At 33.8% G+C, this 22294-nt stretch overlaps 1 protein-coding gene across 1 annotated transcript in view; it reads left to right on the top strand.

The window, feature by feature from the left end:
- Window positions 1-20291, top strand: part of LOC143232484 (protein Wnt-11b-2-like) — a 33839-nt gene extending 13548 nt beyond the window's left edge. The window contains exons 2-5 of the mRNA XM_076468020.1: window positions 9060-9298; window positions 11489-11766; window positions 13240-13532; window positions 18512-20291. Coding sequence (XP_076324135.1) covers window positions 9060-9298; window positions 11489-11766; window positions 13240-13532; window positions 18512-18686 — 985 coding nt within the window. The 3' untranslated portion in view covers window positions 18687-20291. The remainder of the gene's footprint in view (window positions 1-9059; window positions 9299-11488; window positions 11767-13239; window positions 13533-18511) is intronic.
- The last annotated feature ends 2003 nt before the right edge of the window (window positions 20292-22294 follow it).

A 22294-nucleotide genomic window follows, 5' to 3' on the forward strand; every position in this document is an offset into this window, starting at 1 on the left:
GTTATTAAATTACTATTTTATCTCTTTCCGAATATATGTTTATTACTTTTCTGTGTACCTTTAATTTCTAAATCCAAGTTCTATCACTTTAATACTTGCCATCCATCCCATTTAAAAACTGTTTAAAAACATTTCAATAATATTCCTTCTAACAATATTTTGTTAACGTGTTCCACGCAGTACGTGTGTACTTTAGAAAACTTGTATATTCTAACTCTTCGTGGCCAAGTGGTTCGCTCCTTGTCGGATTTTTGGTCTTCGAGACCAGGGAGGGTCTGGTTCTATTAGACCTCTTCCTCCTGGCCAGGTGGTTAGGGGCGCTTGACGGCCCGAATACTTATCGTCCCAGCCGTAGAGGTTTTATAACGTGACGTTCAATCCCTCTATTCGTTGGTAAAAGAGTAGTTCAAGGGCTGGCGGTGGGCGACAATGACTAGCTGCCTTCCTTCTAGTCTTTCACTACTAAATTAGAGACGGCGAGCATAGATAGCCCTCATATAGCTTTGCGCGAAAATAAAAACAAACAAACAATCAATCTAACCTTTCAAGGGATTTTTAAGCCTTTTTTTCTATATACAACACAGTCTAAACTGCCCAACTGCAATTAATAATAATAAAAAGGTTTTTGAATATGTTTTCATTATTTTTCCACGTCTTGCGGTCTTTACTACTTTTTATTTTTTCCAAACAGCTTTTAGTACTTCTAGAGTAAAGACGGACATGTAACAGTTGATAAAGGTGATTAAATCTTAAAGACATTTCAGTTATACAATGGCATTGTTTGGATGATATGGTCTTTATGTTTGATCTATAAAGACTCTGGCCTCCGTTATGATTCCTTCACTAACTTGACCTGTACTGCTCAACCCATTATAACTTCCTGCTATATGATAAAGCTAATGTATAATGAAATGAAATCTTATCCGCTGTGACCAGAAATTTACTTTTTGCGCAGACCAAAGTTCGTGGTGCACTGCATACTTTGCACGTCTCACTCACATTACTCACTAGCCTTTCCACTAAACTGATCATAGAATTTTTAAAAGCTTTAAGCTGATACAGTTAAAAAAAAAAGAGAATGACAAGAGAAAGGAATTCATTTTTTAACCCTAGTTACATGGATGTGTATTAACTCTAGTCATCCTCTAGGTTCACAAACTTTCTGAAAATAATATTAACATATTGCAGCTCTCGGCTCGTTTAAACAGACAGTAAAACAAATTTAGTAAATTAATAACTTATGACAGTTGTTATTGCTTTACGAAAAATGTCAAAATTGTTTCCAGCCTCTTAGTTTACTTATATACTATCATTACTTAAATTATGGTATAGTTTCTTATATTATAGTATTAGTACTTAGATTAAGGTATTATTACTAAGATAGTGGCATTACTTAGATTATAGTATTAGTACTTACATTATGGTATTATTACTAAGATAGTGGCATTACTTAGATTATAGTATTAGTACTTAGATTATGGTATTATTACTAAGATAATGGCATTACTTAGATTATAGTATTAGTACTTACATTATGGTATTATTACTAAGATAGTGGCATTACTTAGATTATGGTATTATTACTAAGATAGTGGCATTACTTAGATTATAGTATTAGTACTTAGATTATGGTATTATTACTAAGATAGTGGCATTACTTAGATTATAGCAACGCCTCTTGGATTATTACATAATTATTTATATTATGGCAGCATTACTTATATAAAGGTATTATTAGCTTATAATAACTTCCGATTAGAGCAAGCTATGTACTTGGAACAAAACTAAAAAGCAATCTAACAGTAACTACACCTATTGAATTACACTTTTCTTAAGTTTCTGCTTGTAAAGATTATAATGTGCAGTTTCACTAAACGGATACCCTCGATGCTAAAGATATTTTTGGACATAATCCTGGTAATGTCTTACGAGACTTGAGATTTAAGTTGGTCCTAAATAGATATATATTGAGCTAACGTTTCAAAACAATCTCTGCAATAGAAATATAAAATAAAAACGAAATTAAAAAATAATGACGTTCGATGTATGAAACAATATAACTACTACTGTTAATGAACGTAACAGTAAGTAAATAATATGACATACCTTACTCAGGTAACACAAAAAACATTGTATTTGGCTTGGACTGCCTAGGCTATGAAACTACAACTTAATGGACAAAGAGTGTTATATCACTAGCCTAAATAACAAGTTGAGTTGTAATGTTGTTACACATATTTACATTTTAAAATTTATCATACAAGCAAAGCTTAATATATATCCCCCCAAGGTAAAGTCACAAATGTCTTACAAGAATGTCTCGCAACAACAAAACTTATTGTTTAAAACTCTGAAAACCAACTTCTTTAGGTTACAAAATGTTACAATACTTCTTTACATATAGAGATAAACAAACAGGTATTTGCTTGTAGTTTGACCATTGGCTAAAGTGCGTGATATAAGATCATGTTTTAGAGATTGGGGACATGCAACCGTGAATTTATATTACCTGTTAAATATATGTTGTATGAAATTTATTCAGTGTTGTTATAATTCCTAATAGGAAATTTTATTGTTGTTAAAACGGCCTATTACAACAAATCAACGAATTTTACAATAATTTCACTGTATTAATTTTCTTGTCGTCGTATTTGAAATCTAGTCAGCTCAGATGTCTTTCATTTAAAACCTATTATTAATATAGCTAATAACCAGAACTAAATATATTCTAAAACTATATTTTTCTTTATTCATAGTTAAGCGCAAAGTTACGGAATCGAGAAAATGTGCTGCGTCCACCACGGGTACCAAAACACCTAGTTTTTAGCCATATACCGCTTAACCAATGGGAGACATTTTTCTTTACGAAGAAACAAAAAGAAAGCAGGCTCTAGTCAGTTCAAGAGGCAAAACTAAATATTCAGTATGTAGAAACTGACTTAAAAAACACAATTATGATTGGCTATATTATCTGTTACGTAATAAAAAGAATAACGATACATGAGGTAAAAATGTAGTTTATTTACAACACGAAACAATACAGATAAACATTTCAGAATTCAACAGATTCCATCTTCAGTATCTAAAGCAAATTAAACGAATTACATCAGTCTTAAGTAATTAATCAAAATACATTATTATAATAATAGTAATTTAATCAAAAGTACAACAATGTAGAAATTAAATGAATAACAAAAAAATACTTCATATATTATTAAATGTGTAAGTTACACGAAGACTGCATGTCATCTAATGTTGGTGAAAGTTCTTTGATATGGAAGGTTTCTTTAATCAGTAATACCACATCAAGTGTTAGCTTTGCGAAATATGATGAAATTTAACAGGTTAAGTTTATTTTGCTTTAGATACTGAAGATGGAGTATATTGGATTCCGAAACGTTTATCTGTGTTATTTGTGTTATAAATAAACTAGTTTTACTCCAAACACATTAATTGGTAGTTTGAACTTATTATGATACCAAAGTTCAACAAAGGTTTATTTAAAGTGGTTACCTATAATATTTGACAAGCTTAGGTTAGATTAAACTTACAGAACAAATGATTCAAAAATTTATATCTAAAGCAGTTACAGAAAGTCCTGGCTTAGCTTATTTCACTATAATCAGTGTTCTTTTCATACACATGTATATCCGATACGTTTACCCTTACGTATGCTACTTACTGCTAAACCACTGATCGCATACGACACGGTCATTTCACAGTTAAACCAGGTAGAATATGAAACAAAAACGTACATATATCAGTTAATATAGAAGGACCAAAGCATGGATACATAATATATTTAAACTTTGTTCAAAATTTCGAGGGCTATCAGCACTAGCCAACTCCAATTTAGCAATGTAAGAAAGGTAGCTAGTCATTACCATCTACCGCCAATTCTTGGGCTACTATTTTACCAATGAATAGTGAGATTGATCGTAACGTTATAATGCCCTCACGGATGAAAGGACGAACATGTTTGGTGGGAGGGGTATTCGAATCCCGCGACCCTCAGATTGCAAGTCTAGTGCCCTAATCACCTGGCCATGCAGGGTCAGTATTTAATCATTCCATTAGAAAAGTACTGAATTTAAATCGATAAATTAAACTATTTCCAGATTGAAAAGCATGCATAGGTAGAAACTATTATTCATTTGACGCCTTTTGTGTTATTGTGACTTCTGTATATTTAACTCATAACCAGTGTTTAACATTTACTTTGGCTACCCAGATAATCAGGATCAAATGCCGTAAATTTCGAAATTTTTAGAGCGAATTAAAAGTAAAAATGATGGTAATAATAATCGCAATCCATTGTTTGGGGTAAAATGGGCGTGTTAAAGAGGTAACGGTTAAATCCCACTATTCGATTAGAGTTGTCCAAGAGTTCATGATGGGTGTTATTGACTAGCTGCCTTCCTTCTAGTTTATCATTTTAACATTAGGGACAGCTCAGTGATGTCGAGAAAACCCACTTGTAGAAAAATATATATGTAAAAATGGCTCGTTTGGGTTGAGAATTTTTTTATTTTTTTTACGTAGAGGAGTGAACAACGTTTCGACCTTCTTCGGTCATCTTTGTTCACTCCTCTACGTAAAAATTTTTCTCAACCCAAACGAGCCGTTTTTACATATATATTAGGGACAGCTATTCCATATGGACCCTGCATAGCTTCTTGCAAACATCCGAAATAACTAACCAACACAAACTGTCTTACACCTGTCCATTTTGCCAAAAACCTGGCACAAGGTTAAAGAGAGTGTTTTAAAAACATCATCCATTATCATCTTTATTAATACATGCTTCATTAATGATTTTAGGTTACTTATATACGCCCAATAAACGTTGTAATTATAATGTGAAATGCGGGCATATTGTAGGTTTCCTATAGTAATACAGAATTACTCCACATTATTGATGATATAGTTTTTGCATCGAATGGCAGAAACACGTGGTTCAAAGTTTCTAATATTATGTTGTTTCAGCCGCTGCCCAGTGGCACATTGGTATGTATGCAGATTCATACAACTAAATACCTGGTTTCGATGCCCGTGGTTGGGACAGATAACCTGTTCTGTAGCTTTATGCTTAATTCTAACTAACTCTGTTTTTGTTCTGTTCCAAATGTCGTCTTCTCCCTGAAATATTATATTAGATATAATACCAGTGTTAGTCCAGCTGTCTGAACGACTGTATAACGAATACATCCTGTACATAATAATTTAATTTTAAAGACATTACAGCTCTGCAGTGTCTGCGTAAGAAAACTTTACGATTGGGTATTTAGTCGAACGTAATAAATATGGGTATATATTTCAAGTGTAAGTTAGAACTTGTTAAAACTTGATTATTATTTTTAGAACAAACCATGACGTCAGCTAAAAACTGATGGCTCACCATTACTGTAAGGGAACAGAAGTCAGGAGGTGATGCTATCTACTGGACAAAGAAAGCGAGGTGACATTCGAAACACAGAAACACTTTATTTTTGTTCAGTTCTTCTTGTCTTTCATCGTGATTAGTTCAGCAGGTATTTATTTTTATAAACAGAAAGCTGGTGAATTATTCACTGATTCAATAGAGGCGATTGTCCACTTGTCTTCGAAAACATGGACACTGTTTTTATGTTGTGTTCAAATAAAGTTTATTTTCAGATGTGTCCAGCTTAAAATTCAGTCAAGTTGTCAAATATTTCTTGATCAAATATGTTGCTATCTGCGGGCTTGTTTTTCTGGTAAGATGCTGACTGACAAGTAGCTGCAGCTTATGTTCTGGATTTAAATATATTTGATTTAGATCAAATGTACAGCATCAAAACTTGTTCATAACAAAGTGTGGTTGTAACAAGTACTGATTAAACTGATAAAGTGAAGAACTGACACTATCAAATATGTTTCTAAAGAACTGGCATTGTGTAGTGTTCCTTGTTTGTATAATATAAGGAATTATAATAATGACAATATAAGGCTTATTGATACTTTAGTGTTGAAATACAATCCACAGGTGTTTTAACGGTTCATGATTTGTTATTTGACGCTAAAATATTACAGCTCATCAGTGTCTTAGTTAGAAAAATTTACGATTTGGTATTTAGTCGAACGTAATATATATGGGTATATAATACGTGTTTCTTTTTTTCCCCATATTAAGCTGATCATAGTGAGCTTAAGGCGTGGTTCATTACACTCAGACTTCTCCAGTTTTGGAAATTCTGAGCAATATACATAACTGTACTTGTCAGTGGTTATAGCGAGGCGTTAGTACTCCCCTTCTGGTTTAGAAAGTTTGAACTTCGTGCAAAGTTGCACGAGGACAATCTGCGATATTCGTCCCTAATTTATCAATGCAAGACTAGAGAGAAGTCAGCTAGTCATCACCACTCACTACCATCTCTTGGATTATATCTTTATTAACGAATAGTGGAATTCATCGTCACTTTAAAAGGCTTCCTTGGTTGAAAAGGCGAGAGTGTTTTTTGTAACGGAGACTCAAACTTGCGTCCTTCAGATTGCGATTCGAGAGCCTAACCACCTGGCCATGCCGAGTCATCTAATTTTAAAATTCCACACTTAAAAATGCCGAATATTTGATGGGATCGCACGCTTCCACAATCCTACACCTGTAAATTATGTTCAAATAAGATAATTAATTTATTTTTAAATGATGTTACGCTATTGGATAGAAATATAAGTACACAAGTTTATAGTAACACTGACAGAAAGTTAAAGATAGGAGAAATAAAGGTAATAAGTCGTCTTCATCTAAAATATAAAATATGTGTGAGAAAACTTACTAGTATTTGAATTTCTATCTTGAAATCCTTTCCTTTATTTTTCGATCCATATTATTAGATATATTTTTATACATCAGGTGAGTGTGAGACAGAGAGTTTGGGTGACATTATTAATACAAATATAAAAAATAAAATAAATAAATAAAGAAAACTGAAGTTAAATGAAGTTCGCATAAAAGCTGTACAATGAGAAAAATAAGTAAAACAGTCTATATAGAATTCATTCTAAATATATAACACCATTCTAATACTAGATATAATACCAGTGTAAGTCTAGCTGTCTGAACGAATACATCCTGTACATAATAATTTGATTTTAAAGAATTCCAACTCCTTTTCCAGCCCACTATTCTAGTAGTTGGCTCAATTCAATCAAAGTACAAATTATTTTAATGTTACTTTGTTTAGAATTAAGCACAAAGCTACACAATGGGCTATCGGTTCTTTGCCCACCACGGGTATCGAAACTCGGTTTTTAGCAGTGTGAGTCTGCAGATATACCGCTGTGCCACTGGGTGGCATTATTTTAATGAACGGTGAAACTTCTTCTTTAATTGCAGTTCGTGTTAATTAGATACGTAAGAATTTATTTCACTAAAGACGTGAAAACATTGCGATAATTTTTCTGTTCAAGTTATTAACCATATTGGTCAGTAAAACAGTTGACAAAATTTATTAAATTTATACTTTCTTTTTTTGCGAAATAAAACGTGTTTACATATTATATTTCAATGCTCTAAACAATTTTAATTATTTTTCTTTACATCCTCAAAGTAATAAGAATTCATGCTTCAAATATAAACTAAGGAAAACAGATATGTGCAGGTGGTTAATGCATTTGGCTCGTAATTCGAGGGTTGTGGGTTCGAATCCCTGTCGCACCAAACATGCTCGCCCTTTCAGTCGTGGGGCGTTATAATGTTACGGTCAATTTCACTATTCGTTACTAAAATAGTAGTCCAAAAGTTGGCGGTGGGTGGTGATAACTATCTACTTTCCTTCTAGTCTTACACTGCTAAATTAGGGAAGGCTATTGCAGATAGCCCTTGTGTAGCTTTGCGCGAAATTAAAAAAAAAAACAAAGAAACAGGTTTCTGAAACACTAAAATTTCAAAATAATTAGTTTTATTCTTGACATTAATATTTAACTACTTAGTATTTTCAACTTGAATGGCATCCTAGATTCAGTCTTGGCTATCTGTAACCTAGAACTGCTGGCCAGAGAGAGCAATTAGCCCCTGCCGTCTACACCGCTGTTATTAACCTAGTAGTTGGATGAATTGTCATGGCTTAACAACTTCTACAGCTGAAACAGTGGAGCCTCTTCGGTGCAGTATCAGGGCTCGAACTTTAGACCTTCGGATTTGCAGCCTAGCACTAGGTCACGTTCTGCCCTCATATTTAAATAAAGCACAGCACAGTCTTTTACTTCAACTGTTAATGTTTGGATAGTTGGCAAACAAAGAAGCATTGTCGAAATTTTCAAAAGCGCTAAATAAATTAGTTGAAAAACTATTGCACAGAAGAGATTAAAAGTGCGATAGAACAGTGCTTTAGACATATTTTGTCATGGTGACATGTAAAAATACTTGCTTCAATAAACCTTAAACGTGAATTCACGTTTCGTTATATAAAGTGAGAAGCAAAAAATACCTATGAGGTTATGTGTTACTAAAAATAAAGTTTACATTCATAAACCCGTTCTATAGTACTAAATTCCTAAATAAAATAGTTTTTTTACATAAAAAAGTTCAGAACAAAATTACTTAAAACTACCACCCATTTCTAATCTCGTCATCGGAGTATTTTAAACATCTAGTATGTAACAATGTTTCTTTTTTAATTATTTAAAGAAAATTCTTGAGAGTTATGATTCAGCTAACCACACTAATTAATATCATCGGAGTTGTCTTATTTTCGTTTAATAGATCACGTGATATTTGAAAGTGAAATATAACGGACGTAAGTTATTGTTAAAGAAATAGAAATCTTCATCTTATGCGTGTGATGATATTTACTGAAAATATGATGCAAAATGTGAAATGGAGAAGTATTACAAATACACAGATATATCATCCCTGGTTGATTCTTTATGATTTCGGAAGTTAACTACTAATTATTTTTCTCGGGAAGAAATTATGATTCAAATCTAAAAACACACTTAGGAAAAATTCTATATGAAAAGTATATATCTGTTTTTAAACAAAAATATGAAATCTAAGTGATATCCATCTGTGGATTAAAGAGTTTCTTTTCTGTTCACAGAGCTATTGGCAAGACACAAGTGATGTGGAACAAGAAAGCTCATTGTACGCACGCCCGAAGACAGAAACTTCTGCATGGCAATCAAGGGAGACTGTGTAAGCGCAATATGGAAGTTATGTCTTTGATCACTAATGCTGCCCGAACAACAATGAAAACATGCCAAGAAACATTTGCAGACAGGCGATGGAACTGTTCTTCTATAAACTTTGTCCCTAATTTAATGCACGATCTAACTGCAGGTATGCATCTTTAAAATTTTTTAATTTTACGTTATTGGTCTGTGTTATTATTTCTTACAATTTCATTTTATTCGATCGTGTTGTTACTACTTTCAATGTCACTTCATTAAACTGTAGATAGATTAACCGGTGCCTGTTATGTGAAAGTGTGTTTTCTTGGGGATCTCCCGTTTCCCCCCACATGTAATTCTCTAACTCGTTCGGTTCATCCTAGCCTAGGCATTAGATTTACAGATCCCTGCCACCAGGTGGCCCTGACATAGGTCCGTCAATTGTTTGAGTTAATGGTTCGACAAGATCTTGTCGTCTTGCTTCTTTTCTTTACAACTCTGTCGACATCTTTGAAGTCACCACCTCCGTCACTGAAGGCCTGGGCCTTCGCTTGCCCTCTAGACATTTACTAAATCTTATCAAATCTCGCAATAGGCATCAATTGAATTTTCTGCTGACTCCGAAAGAAGAAATTTGTGAACTTTTTTTAAAAATTTATTCTTGAGCGGGGCGAAGGGAGATAATCTACATCCCTGAACACTCTAGTTGGGAAAGCGGAAAACCTTTCCTCAAAACTAAATACCTGCAATAGTATTTTTTTTTTGTTCTTATTTCTTCATTAACTTCTCTTATCGCATCTTTCGATCTAACTGCTGTTCAATAGAACAACACACACGTGGTTTAAATATTAAATATAAAGAAGGTAATTTAATGCGGTGTTTCTCTTAAAGAAATAAAAGAAATTTATCCTATATATATGACGATATTTACTAAAAACGCGAAAATGAGAGCTGTTACTTAGAAATATCAAAATTCTATTCTATTCTATAGTTAAACCTCATCTGTGTTGTTCTATTGAATTTCTGTTATTACTCCTTCCAATGTTATTTTATTAACCAGCAGAAATGGTGACATGTGAGCTTTACAGATGAATCCAAATTAGAATTTTTAAACAACAACCTGTGATAATTCGCTTGAAAGCAGAGAAGAAAAAGGTATAACAGCCAATTTACAGTATCGAGAGTAAATCATGTTTGGGTACTTCTGAAGATTTGAGTCTCAGCTAATGGTGTTGGGAATCTACTCACCACTGTTGGCACCCTGACTGCTGTTAAGTACATATGGATTCTGACCCATAATGCAATTCATTCAGAATCATGACTCATCGAGCGAGAAATATTATTTCAACAAGACTGATTTTATGCATATAGCAAATGCTGTGAAACGAAATCTTGATACAAATTCACTAAAGTAGCACTCACCACCATGTTTTGTTTTTTGAATTTCGCGCAAAGCTACTCGAGGGCTATCTTGCCACCATATTTTGGTTTTCAAAAACTGTTAATGGCGCTGTGAGGGATTAAGTAATAAATGAGGTTAAAAGGAAATCAAACGTCAAAGCTGTATTGGGAAGAATAATGCACTGTATTTATAAAAAATATTTAATAATTGTAATTGAATAACTGAATGCCAGCATCTAAACAAGGTGTGATGTTCTATGTCACATATGAACCAATAGCACATTATACAGTTTATTAGCTCTTCATTTGTGTTATAACGTTTTGAAATTTCAGTAAATTCAACAAATAGCTTTCATTACTTGTTTACTATTGACTGTATATCACTTGTAAGATTACATAATTATTTCCATTAACGTATGTTCTTATGTATTAAACCGCTCTCCATATTTTATATTATTGCCTTTTATATTACAGCTTACATTACAGCTTTAGTTGTATGTGCCTTACTTACATATTTTATAAATTTAAAACTTTTCACGGTCTATATCCAGGTGTATGATATAAGTAGTTCTTATGTTTCCTCATACTTACGTTTTCTGTTAATGTCCGTGATGTGTGTAGTTTCTTTATTTTCACGTCCTGTATTCAGGAGTAGTTCATGTAGTTCTTATTATTATTACATCTTATAATTAGATATATGAAACTCTCCTATTTCTCATTTTTACGTTTTACGAACTTTATTATATTTATTTTTATATTGCTAAGTTGTTATTTGTTTCATATGTTAAACGCCACGATACATTGATAATTTATTTATAAGTAAATCAGTTTAAACAATTCTGTCATTACAGTTGAAAGTTCTTATATTTGCAGTTATTAATTTTTGCTTGCATATATATATATATATGCGTGTGTTTGTGTATTATAAATATATGTGTATAAATACATATTATTTTAGGTACCAGAGAGCAAGCCTTTGTGTCTTCATTGGCATCTGCTGCTGTTGGCCATACTATAGCGCGCGCTTGCAGTATGGGATCACTTCTTTCCTGTGGGTGTGGGCGCATCCCGCGTGAGCCACCTAACGGAGCCTTCAAGTGGGGTGGATGTGCTGACAATCTGCGTCATGGGTTCAAGTTTGCACGCTCGTTTTGTGACAGCCCTTGGAGGCAGAAGAATAGAACAGACACAACTGAAGCGATTATGAACAGACATAATAATAAAGTAGGAAGGCGGGTAAGAAAAATAATAAGTTTTAATGTCATTTTTGGAAACTGTTGGCTGTAGTAACTTTGCAAAAAAGATATGAGAGCTGTTGCTCAAATGTAAACATTAAACTGAACATTAAAAACGACGAAGTCATACGGAAGATGATAATAAAATAGACACCCTAGAACTTAATATATCTTTTTCAAAATTAAAAAAGCAACATGGCTTCAACCCTCACATAAGTAAAGCGAAACCAAAACCAAGCATTGTATTTATTTATAAATGTGAGTTAAACTGTTCTCGAGATTTGTTTAACAATATTTACCATGTATCTTACCGTTATGGAAATTAAACTGTATGTAATTCTTACATTAGTTATTATTATTAACTTTTGATCAAAGTAACCGTTCTCGTTGCAACGGTCGGAGCATATTTCTGGACCCATTGTTATTGTTTAGACTAAATAAATATAGTGACAAAAATATTTTATCCGTGTAGCATGCCAGCTTCTTAATGTTTTGAATTAAGTTTTGTAAGCCTTGTTTACGTTAGTAGATTTGGTTATGTTAAAGTGTACTTTGTGTGTATATATATATATATACACTCGTGAAAATGACGTCCTTAGGTTAACACAATAACTCCTATTGATTAACGTTTATGAGTTCGTACTCTCGTTCATAAACAGTGATTCTTATGAACATCTAAACTGTTTATATCAGTAGTATGGAAGACTTAATAATTTCATGCATTTTACTAACATGCTGTTCAATATTAAGTCCAGTTTGTTCGGAAATCATGTTTTGTATCTCATGTGTGTCATGTTCATTTCTACCTGTTCGACTAAGAACGTTAACAATATGAAAACCGATAACAACCCACATAACAAAGCTCTTTTCTTTTTTGAATGTGACGTAAGCGGGAACTAACCAATTTAACTGAAACTTTGACAATTATTAATTTATTTAACAAATCCGTTTATGTATTCCTGGTTGAATTCTTAAAGGAATTAACGCTCCATTAAAAACTCAAAATCAAGACACAAAAATATCTGTTTTTGTTGTGTTTTTTTAGTTTGTTCTACGCCATCGGTTAATATGTTTTCTTTCTTATATTCGCGCAAGACCACGTGAGGGCTACTTGCATTAGTTGTTCCTAAGTTTGAAACTGATATTCAAGAGGTAAGCTTACTTTAACCGAATTTTCGGATTTAAACGTCGTTCTAGTAATGTGCTCACGATCCCAATATGCCAGTGCACGAACCAGTTAATAAAGCACTTGTACAGCTAGTTTAGTACAAAGTGGTGAAAGCTGTACTCCTTCTGAAGAATGTTTTATAGAAGTTGAGACAACTCCAATCAGATTACAACATTATTAGTCCATAGTGGTTTAAGGTTTTGCCCCTTTTTCCTTGTTATTACATGTCATATGGCTGGATTATTCAGAATATAGGCATATGTTATTACAACTAGTGAGGCTGAATGTATCTTTATGTTCTGACAGATAGCACGTGCTAGTGTAATCACACAGTGTAAGTGTCATGGTGTGTCTGGATCCTGTAATATTAAGACATGTTGGAGAGCATTACCTAAACTCTTGGAGGTTTCGGACTTCTTGAAAAGAAAGTATTATATCGCAACTGAAGTTGTTAGTCAATGGAGAGGGAAACGACGGAAGCTAATTCCAGCTAATAGTCAAATGGGAATGTACGGAAAGAATGATCTAATTTTTATTACCAAGTCACCAGATTATTGTCTACCGAATCCAAAAGTTGGTTCTTTAGGCACAAGAGGGCGGTAAGTTGGAAATTCTAGTATGTAATTAAATGTTCACGAACAATCAAATATATGTATGTTTATATACGTTGTGTATATTCTGCAAGGCTCGTAAATATTTTTTTAAAAAATGAACCAAATGAATTACCAACAACTTTAGTATAATTAAATTTACAAATATATAACTTTTATTAATTATGTAATTATATTAATTATTTTCTTGCATGGATAGTTAAAATTACAACTCTTATTCTTTGTTTTATTTTTCACCTAAACCCCATTTTAACGAAGTAAGAAACGTCGTTTGGGTTACATGAACAAATCTGAAAATTTAACAGTTTCCAGCTATAAGCTCAAAAGATTTGCTGTCATTAAACCTCTTCGTCCCTAAACCAGTAACTCTTAGAGTTTGAAACACTAGAGCGCAGAGAGCCAACAACAAAGAAACAAAACTATCATTAAAGGGACATAACACGATTGTTAGAGGGCTCGGCATGGCCAGGTGGTTAAGGCACTCGACTCATAATCCGAGGGTCGCGGGTTCGACTCCCCATCACACCAAATATGCTTGCCCTTTCAGCCGTGGTACGTTATAATGTAACGGCCAATCCCACTATTTCTTGGTAAAAGAGGAGCCCAAGATCTGGCGGTGGGTGGTGATAACTAGCTGCTTCCCTTCCCTCTAGTCTTATGCTGCTAAATTAGGGACGGCTAGCGCAGATAGCCTTCGAGTAGCTTTGCGCGAAATTCAAAACAAAACAAACCATTGTTAGAGTTACATGTTATTATGACTAAGTTTTACACATTCTCTTGTCTTTAAGACAGTTTTATACAGACATTTCGGTTAAAATAATTTTTGAAACAAAATTGTATGAAAACTGAAACAAGGGTTATTATTAATAATAAGCTATTATAAACGCTTTACAATTACCTAAAACATACAATATTTTATTATATTCAATCTTTGCAAAAGATACACACACATATATTGTTTATTTTTGCTCTTTGTTATGTGATTTGTCATTGCATTCTTTAAATTTTGTTGTAAACAAATATGTCTCTTATACACTACTGGCCAAAATCTTAAGCAGTTGCCCTGCTGAAATATCCAAGGATTTCCACACAAGAGAGGGCCTTCAGTCAATAAGTATGCTCTCTCTAACATGCCAGTGTAGCCAGCTGATGTTTGACGCCTCTGTATAACCTGAAGCTCCATTGTTCCATGGAAAAAGAAAGCACCCCAGATCATGATGGAACCTCCTCCACTGTGTCGTTTAGAAAATGTCTCTGGTGGGATATCCTTATAGTGCCAGTAACACTGGAAGCCATCTGAACCATCCAGGTTAAATTTTTTTCTCATCAGAGAACAAAACCTTCGTCGACTCTTCTACGTCCCATGTTTGGTGCTTCTCAGCAAAGTTTAACCAAGCTGTTTCGTGGTGTGGAAGGAGGCGTGGCCTTTGAAGACATTTGAGGTTTTTAAAGCCTTTCTCTCGTAGATGCCATCTTATTGTTTTTGAGCTGCATTCTCCTTCCGTAAGGGTCTTAATCTGGTCCGACGATCGGATGGTGTCTTGACGGACAACCCGTCGAATCCTCCTGCTCAACGCCGGCGAAATTTTCTTTGTCCGACCACTTAAAATTCTCGTTCCGTATCCCTCAGGGTCTTTTACGAAATTTTCAACAGCAGTTTTACTATGCCCAATCTCACCAGCGATGGCACATTGAGAGAGACCTTGCTTTTGCAGCAGAACAATTCTGCCACGTTCAAACTCTGTCAACCTTTTAGCCTTTGCCATGTTTTTACCCAATGTAACACAGGAAATGTCAGTGGGAGATGTTGACATCGCTAATGCCTGAACACAAATGACTAAATTTCGTTACATGTTTACCGATTAACGCCTCGTTTCAATATGGTCTTAAACTTTTGACCAGCTAGTATTTAGGCTAATTTCACAGTGTTCACATTTTCCCTATTAAATGCTAAAAAAGTTTTGTTTATTTTTCCTTTTCTTATTTTCATCTTTCGAAGCTCTACTCAAATAAGTGGTTGAGTCTAACAATGCAAAATGCATATTTTTTTCTTCATGTTCATTGGTTTTAAGATTTTGGCCAGTAGTGTATGTCTATTTCTATTTGTTGAAGTAATAAATTTTAATACAACATGCATAAATATAAACTCAACTTATTTTCTCAATTGCATCTCTTCCACGATGTAGAGCTAGAAAATTTGTTTTGAATTAAGCACAAAACTACACAATGGGCTATCTGTGGTCTGCCCACCACGGGTATTGAAACACGGTTTTTAGCGTTGTAGCTCTTCAGACATACCGCGGAGCCACAGGGCGGCAGAGCTAGAGGAAATATTGCCTTTAAAAAAGGCGCGTTTTTATTTTTGTTTTTCTCATTCTTTTCTTCCCCTTCCCCCAGTGGCGCAGCGGCATGTCTGCGGACTTATACTACTAGAAACTGGGTTTCGATACCTGTAATGGACATAACTCAGATAGCCCTTTCAGTAGCTTTTTGCTTAATAACAAACAACAACTTTCATTTTTTATCGGCCAAGTAAATGTTTTTGTTTCTCACAGTATGTTTCTTCTAAAGAGCTGTTGTTTATACAGTATACTTTTATGGGCTATTTGTGCACTCGAACCTCTCCGACAGCAAAATGTTTGAAGAAAATACTGAAATTTGAAGAAAAAAAATTATATTGTGAATGTTATTGGACATCAAGGTGTTGTTAGCTTATTTTCTTTATAATTTTGCTTTTCGGTCTTACAAATTGTGTATATATTTCTCTACGGTTTACGTGATTCTTCTATATGAGAAGTTCCATGGGAAAACTTCAACGTATGAGAAAAACATGCGATCACAGGAAAACGATTTGAAATTTATTATTTTCTACGGGTACCATGTGACAGATAAAGAAGGTCGTAGGTTCACGTACACACCAAGACATAGAATAAGCTTAAGCGATAAAGACATCCTTTTTAACCATTGAGCCAATTTGTGATTTTGTGATTTTCTTTAGTTGCAATACAACAGGTTGTCGTGCCTTCACGTTTTGAGATAACACGCTTGCCGCTGGCAAATGTTGAAGGCACACCAATTTGAAAAAACATGACTGTTCAACTAATTCAGCCTTCAAGGTGTTCGGTCAAAAATAATGAGTGTATTCATTCCCAGGTATTAGTAAATTGAACAGAAGAATCCATTCTTAACGTTTCTGAAGGAAAATTCTTCGTTTCCTTTCAGCGGGTGGCTTAATGAGCACATCCAGGTGCAAGTTCATTTGATGTGCGTGATAACAAAAAGGCTTAAGTTACATTAAAACCAATAGGATCAACGACTCTTCCCTCCCTATTCTCTTTTTAACATCAACTGCGCACACGTCATTACTGCATTCTTTTGTTGTAATTGTAAGCTTTGGATTAGATGCAGGTGCTCCTATAAAAACACCTGTTACAATGTTACATAGATGGACAATAGCTAACACTAGAACTGAAGAGTGAAGAATCAAAGCTTTTAGAACCGTATATATATATATATATATATTATGTATATATATATATATATGCTATGTATTATTATGAACTATTGGTATGTACAACGTTATATATATATATGACGTTGTACATACCAATAGTTTACAATAACACTTTTTCATGTTGTTGTCTCTATACAGAAAATAAAAGGATACATATTTCAACAATTTCACTTTGTGTCAGATTAATATTTGACTGGCATTAAAATCATTCATTAGTTATTTGTTTCTATTCATTTTTAAAGCCTTCGATTTCCCATCTAATAAAATTCTTTCAAAATGATTCATAAAATCAGTAACAACTTGGTTATTACACAGAGATATTTGTTTCAAGCTCATGTAAAACGATCAATGTAAGTTTGGCTGTCCATAGAATTCCAAACATTTTGACATTCATTGCTGTACAGCAGTCTACTTATACGAATCGAAATATACTATTTAAATGTTGTCGTTTTTTACTTTATTTGTATGACATATTTCTTTTAGCAATATATTTATGTTAGAGGAAAGCTATACAATACGCTATCTGCGTGAAACTGAACTCCGGATTTTAGTCTTGTATTGGTTAGATTTGAATTTTGCGCAAAGTTACGCGAGGGCTATACTGCGCTAGCTGTCCCTAATTTCAGGGTGTAAGGCTAGAGAAAAGGCAACTAGTCATCACCATCCAGCAAACTTTTGGGCTACTATTGTACCAATGAATAGTGGGGTTGCTCGTCACATTATAACGCTCCCACGGTTGAAAGAGCGAGCATGTTTGGTGTGACGGGGATTCGAACCTACGACACTCAGATTACGAGTCGAGCGGCTTAGCCATCTGGCCATGCGGGTCCTTTCAGTCCTGTAAGTCCATAATTTTATATTTGATTCACCAGTGGACTCTTTTTTTTTTTTTTTTTTCAATGAATATATAACTTATGTGAGTGTGTTGTTAAGAATAATATAATTTGCATTCTATTTTTGAAACCCTAAATGAGAATAATTATGAGAAAAATTTAAAATTTTCAAACTTGTTAACCATTCTGTGGAAAGTTTCAACTTGTTAATTTAAATATGTTTTTACTTTTATTCTATTCTGAAAGGAATTGCTTTGAGAAAGCAAGTTTGATACTGCCCGGAGTCAATAGTTGATGTTTTTAATTTTTAAATGTTGGCAACCATTTTGTATTTTTATTTTATATCTAATCAATACTTCAACAGTTGCTAGTCGATATGACAGTAAATCTTCATTTATTTCTATCAGCATCTCGTAAGATTAAATATTTTTAAAATTTGTTTTTAAATTTTGAGCACATTTTATACGAGACTGGTCCTATAACAATGTATGTTGTTTCTTATGTTCTGATGCTTGGGACAGAAGGTGTAAATAAGCGTAACCAAAACACGCGATTGTCTAAACGAATGAGTTATTCCAACATTGAAGCTACATGGTGTATGTGGGTTTTTCTATTGACAGGTTATGTAACGAAAGCTCAAGTGAAACGTTCGGCTGTGATTCCATGTGTTGTGGGCGGGGCTTCAGGATAGAGACCATTGAGAAATTAGAACGTTGTCACTGTAAGTATTACTGGTGCTGTTACGTCAAATGCAAGGCTTGTCGCATCTGGGTTCAACAACAAAAGTGCTACTGAGAGTGCACAAAATCAATAATTTGGAGAAACGTACAACAACGACAGCCATTGCACGATCTGGCTTTAACATCGTTGGTGTTAAGAAGCTACTTAACTGCACTGAGAATACGACCGTTAGTGTCGTGGGTATCAAGAGGCAACGCATTAAACCAATAATTATTACGTTACGTGTTAAACTCTGACTTCAACATTGCGTTTCTAAGAAATTTACACGAAACAATTTCTTGTTTAAATCGTTACCTTTCTTAAATATCAGAGCATTCCTTAAACAGCATGTTGTGATTGTTTACAAAGCTCTAAATCTAGGTCATGACTTCACTATGAAATCTGCCAGTTCATTATAAACAGGAGTCCACATAACTAGTACGCATGCGTGGCCGAAATAATTAATACGTACTTTAAAGATGCCAAAAAGCGCAAGAACATACCATCACAACCGAAATTTACCTTGTAACAGAGTTTTATTCCCCAGTTCGTGTAGGTTGCATATAATTTGATTTTGATATCTGAAAATATACAAAACTTAGTTATTAATTTACTGTGCTAGCTAGTTGGATAAACTGAATAATAATTTCATAAATAATAAGAACAAATCTTAGATCTATTTCTCATTTGTCTACTAGTTTAATATGAACATATTTTTGTTGACGAGTTGGATAGAAATGGCCATTTTCCGTGAGTATCGACCATTTTTGCTGGTACTCATTTGTGAACCCGCTATGAAACATTATGTGAACCTCTGATTATAAATACCGTGGGACCATTACTTCTTTAAGTTTAGAACCTGACTTCAATATTAAAGCTGCCACTAATAACAAACTTAGATCAATATCAAGTCAAAATCATGAACAGATTACCACATTATATGAATTATTAGCTAACATACTCGAACCAGTATAACGTAAAGTGCAGGACCTGATTTAAACATCACAGAAGTCACTAGATAAGAAACTCGAACTAGCACAAAGAAAGGCGTAAGACCTGATTTCAACTTTGCAAAAGCAGTAGATAACAAACTAGAGCACAATACAAAATGCAGGACCTGGTTTCAGCATTAGAGAAGTCAATAGGTAATAAACTCGAGCCTAGAACGTGAAGTGCAAGATCTAGTTTCAACATTACAAAAGTCACTAGGTAACAAAGTCGAGCCTAGAACGTAAAGTACAGGACCTGGTTTCACCATTGCAGAAGCACTAAGTAACATAGTTTAACTTGTACAACTTAGAGTATAGAACATGGTTTTAGCATCACAAGCGTCACGAGGTAACGTGTTGAAAACACTACTTCATCAACTGAGGAATTCCAGGAGTTGAATTAGATACCAGTTGGGCAAAAGGAGAAATTTCTAAAACTCTAACAAATAAAAGAAGATTTGATACAGAAAATTGGTGGCTTAAGTTTCCACATTATTTAAACCGTGAGATTTGTATTATGCAAGCGATATGAAAATGCTGGTTTAGGATATGATGTATATTGACTGATGTATAGAATTATTGTTTAACTAGTTTGGACCAGCTTTGTTGCATGTAAAACCTCTTTAATATAAACAATAAATAAATGAAAATAAAACAAACTGACTTTATAATAAAAGGCAAATAATATCTAAACGGCTACAGTTTGGTTTGTGTTTGTTTTTTTTGTTACTACATAAAAGGTACTGGTTATAAAACGTAGTGTGAGACTAAATAGAGCAACTTATGAAGCTTACGATTCGTTAGTGAAAAAAATGAAACACAGTAATGTATACTAACACCAATATTTTACTTCTGTTGTGATTCAAGACAAAACACAAAAGACGATATACATCAGTCCAGTTGCTCTAAATATATTGTATGCCAGTAACAGAATAAAATAAACCATGCAGTTTCAGTTTTCTTATAAATAACGATTTTATTACAGTATACACTTTAAGATGTTCTTTAATACCACATTAACGATAAAAATCGAGATATTTTTAAATGAACGAAAATTATTTACTCTTTGTTATGAAATGTGCATGATGTCCAAGTACAGAATACACAGTGTAATCCTAGCAAAACTACACAGTATAATCCTAGTAAAAGTACCCAGTATAATTCTAGTACAAGTACACAGTATAATCTTTGTACAAGTACACAGTATAATTCTAGTACAAGTACACAGTATAATTCTTGTACAAGTACACAGTATAATTCTAACATAAGTACCCAGTATAATTCTAGTACAAGTACACAGTATAATCCTTGTACAAGTGGACAATATAATCCAAGCACAAGTGCGCAGTATAATCCTTGTACAAGTACACAGTAGAATTCTAGCATAAGTACACAGTATAATCCTAGTACAAGTGGACAATATAATCCAAGCACAAGTGCGCAGTATAATCCTTGTACAAGTACACAGTATAATCCAAGCACAAGTAGACAGTATAATATTAGTACAAGTGCAAGTGTAATTCAAGCACAAGTAGACAGTATATTAGTACAAGTACACTGTATAATACTAGTAGAAGTTTACAATATAATCCAAGCACAAGTACACAGGATAATCTTTGTACAAATACACAAAATAATCTTAGTACAAGTGTACAATATAATTCAAGCACAAGTACACAGTATAATCCAAGCAGAAGCTATTGTGCTCGTATTGTCTGGACTTCAAGGACTTAAGAAGAAGCAGTGTGGTTGAAAAACTTTGAAGTAATAATCTGTATGTGTTTTATTTTAATACATCTGATAATTTAAGAACATATTTTAATAAAACTTCAGATATCAAGATTCTGGTTGTCACATATATCGTCGAATCGTCCTGTCAAATGTAACCACAGTTGTCTTTCTAAACGTGAAAACCTTTTGGAATGTGACTCTCTTTTTTTTTTTTTCAAGTAGTATAGCTTAACGGCAGCCCAAAAGCAATGCTTTTTTAATTTTTTTTTATCCATGTGGGGAATGAATTTTTCCATCTGCACCATTATGAAGACAACAATGTGCGGATGTGCGCTACCAATTTTTTTTGTGTATTTTTTTTAAAGCGGGGGAAAGGTATGTTTAAACCATTGACCCTATTGGATCATTAGGCCGCTTTTAGTTGCTTCCAGTTGGTTATTTGGGCTTTAGGCCTACCGACTGCCACAGTCATTAAGGCCGTGAAAATGCTGAGGTTCCTCACAATTATTGGAGATGTGCGTGGCACTTGATTGATTGTTGTGCCGTCGCGCAGATTAAAAGGAACGCTGTTCGGATGAATATCACCTAAATTACTGTTTTACTATTTTTCAGGTTCATAATTCATATTTCATTGGATGTTAAAAAGTATTTGAATCATATTCCAAACTTTTTAGTTGTCAGCGTTTAGAAAAAACAATATATCTGAAGTATATATATCTTTTTTTAACTTCAAGTTTAAATATTCGGGATCTTTTCTGTTTCCTGCATCGCGTTCAAATGGAAGAAACAATTAACACTATTTTAATGATGGTTTTAGAAACATAAATTAAAGTGGCCAGGTGGGTTAAGGCGTTCGAATCGTAATCCGAGGGCCGCGGGTGCGAATCCCGGTCGCACAAAACATGCTCGCCCTTTCAGGCGTGGGGGAGTTATAATGTGACGGTCAATCCCACTATTCGTTGG

The sequence above is a fragment of the Tachypleus tridentatus genome, chromosome 11, assembly GCF_004210375.1.
Source record: "Tachypleus tridentatus isolate NWPU-2018 chromosome 11, ASM421037v1, whole genome shotgun sequence".
Taxonomy (NCBI): Eukaryota; Metazoa; Arthropoda; class Merostomata; order Xiphosura; family Limulidae; genus Tachypleus; species Tachypleus tridentatus.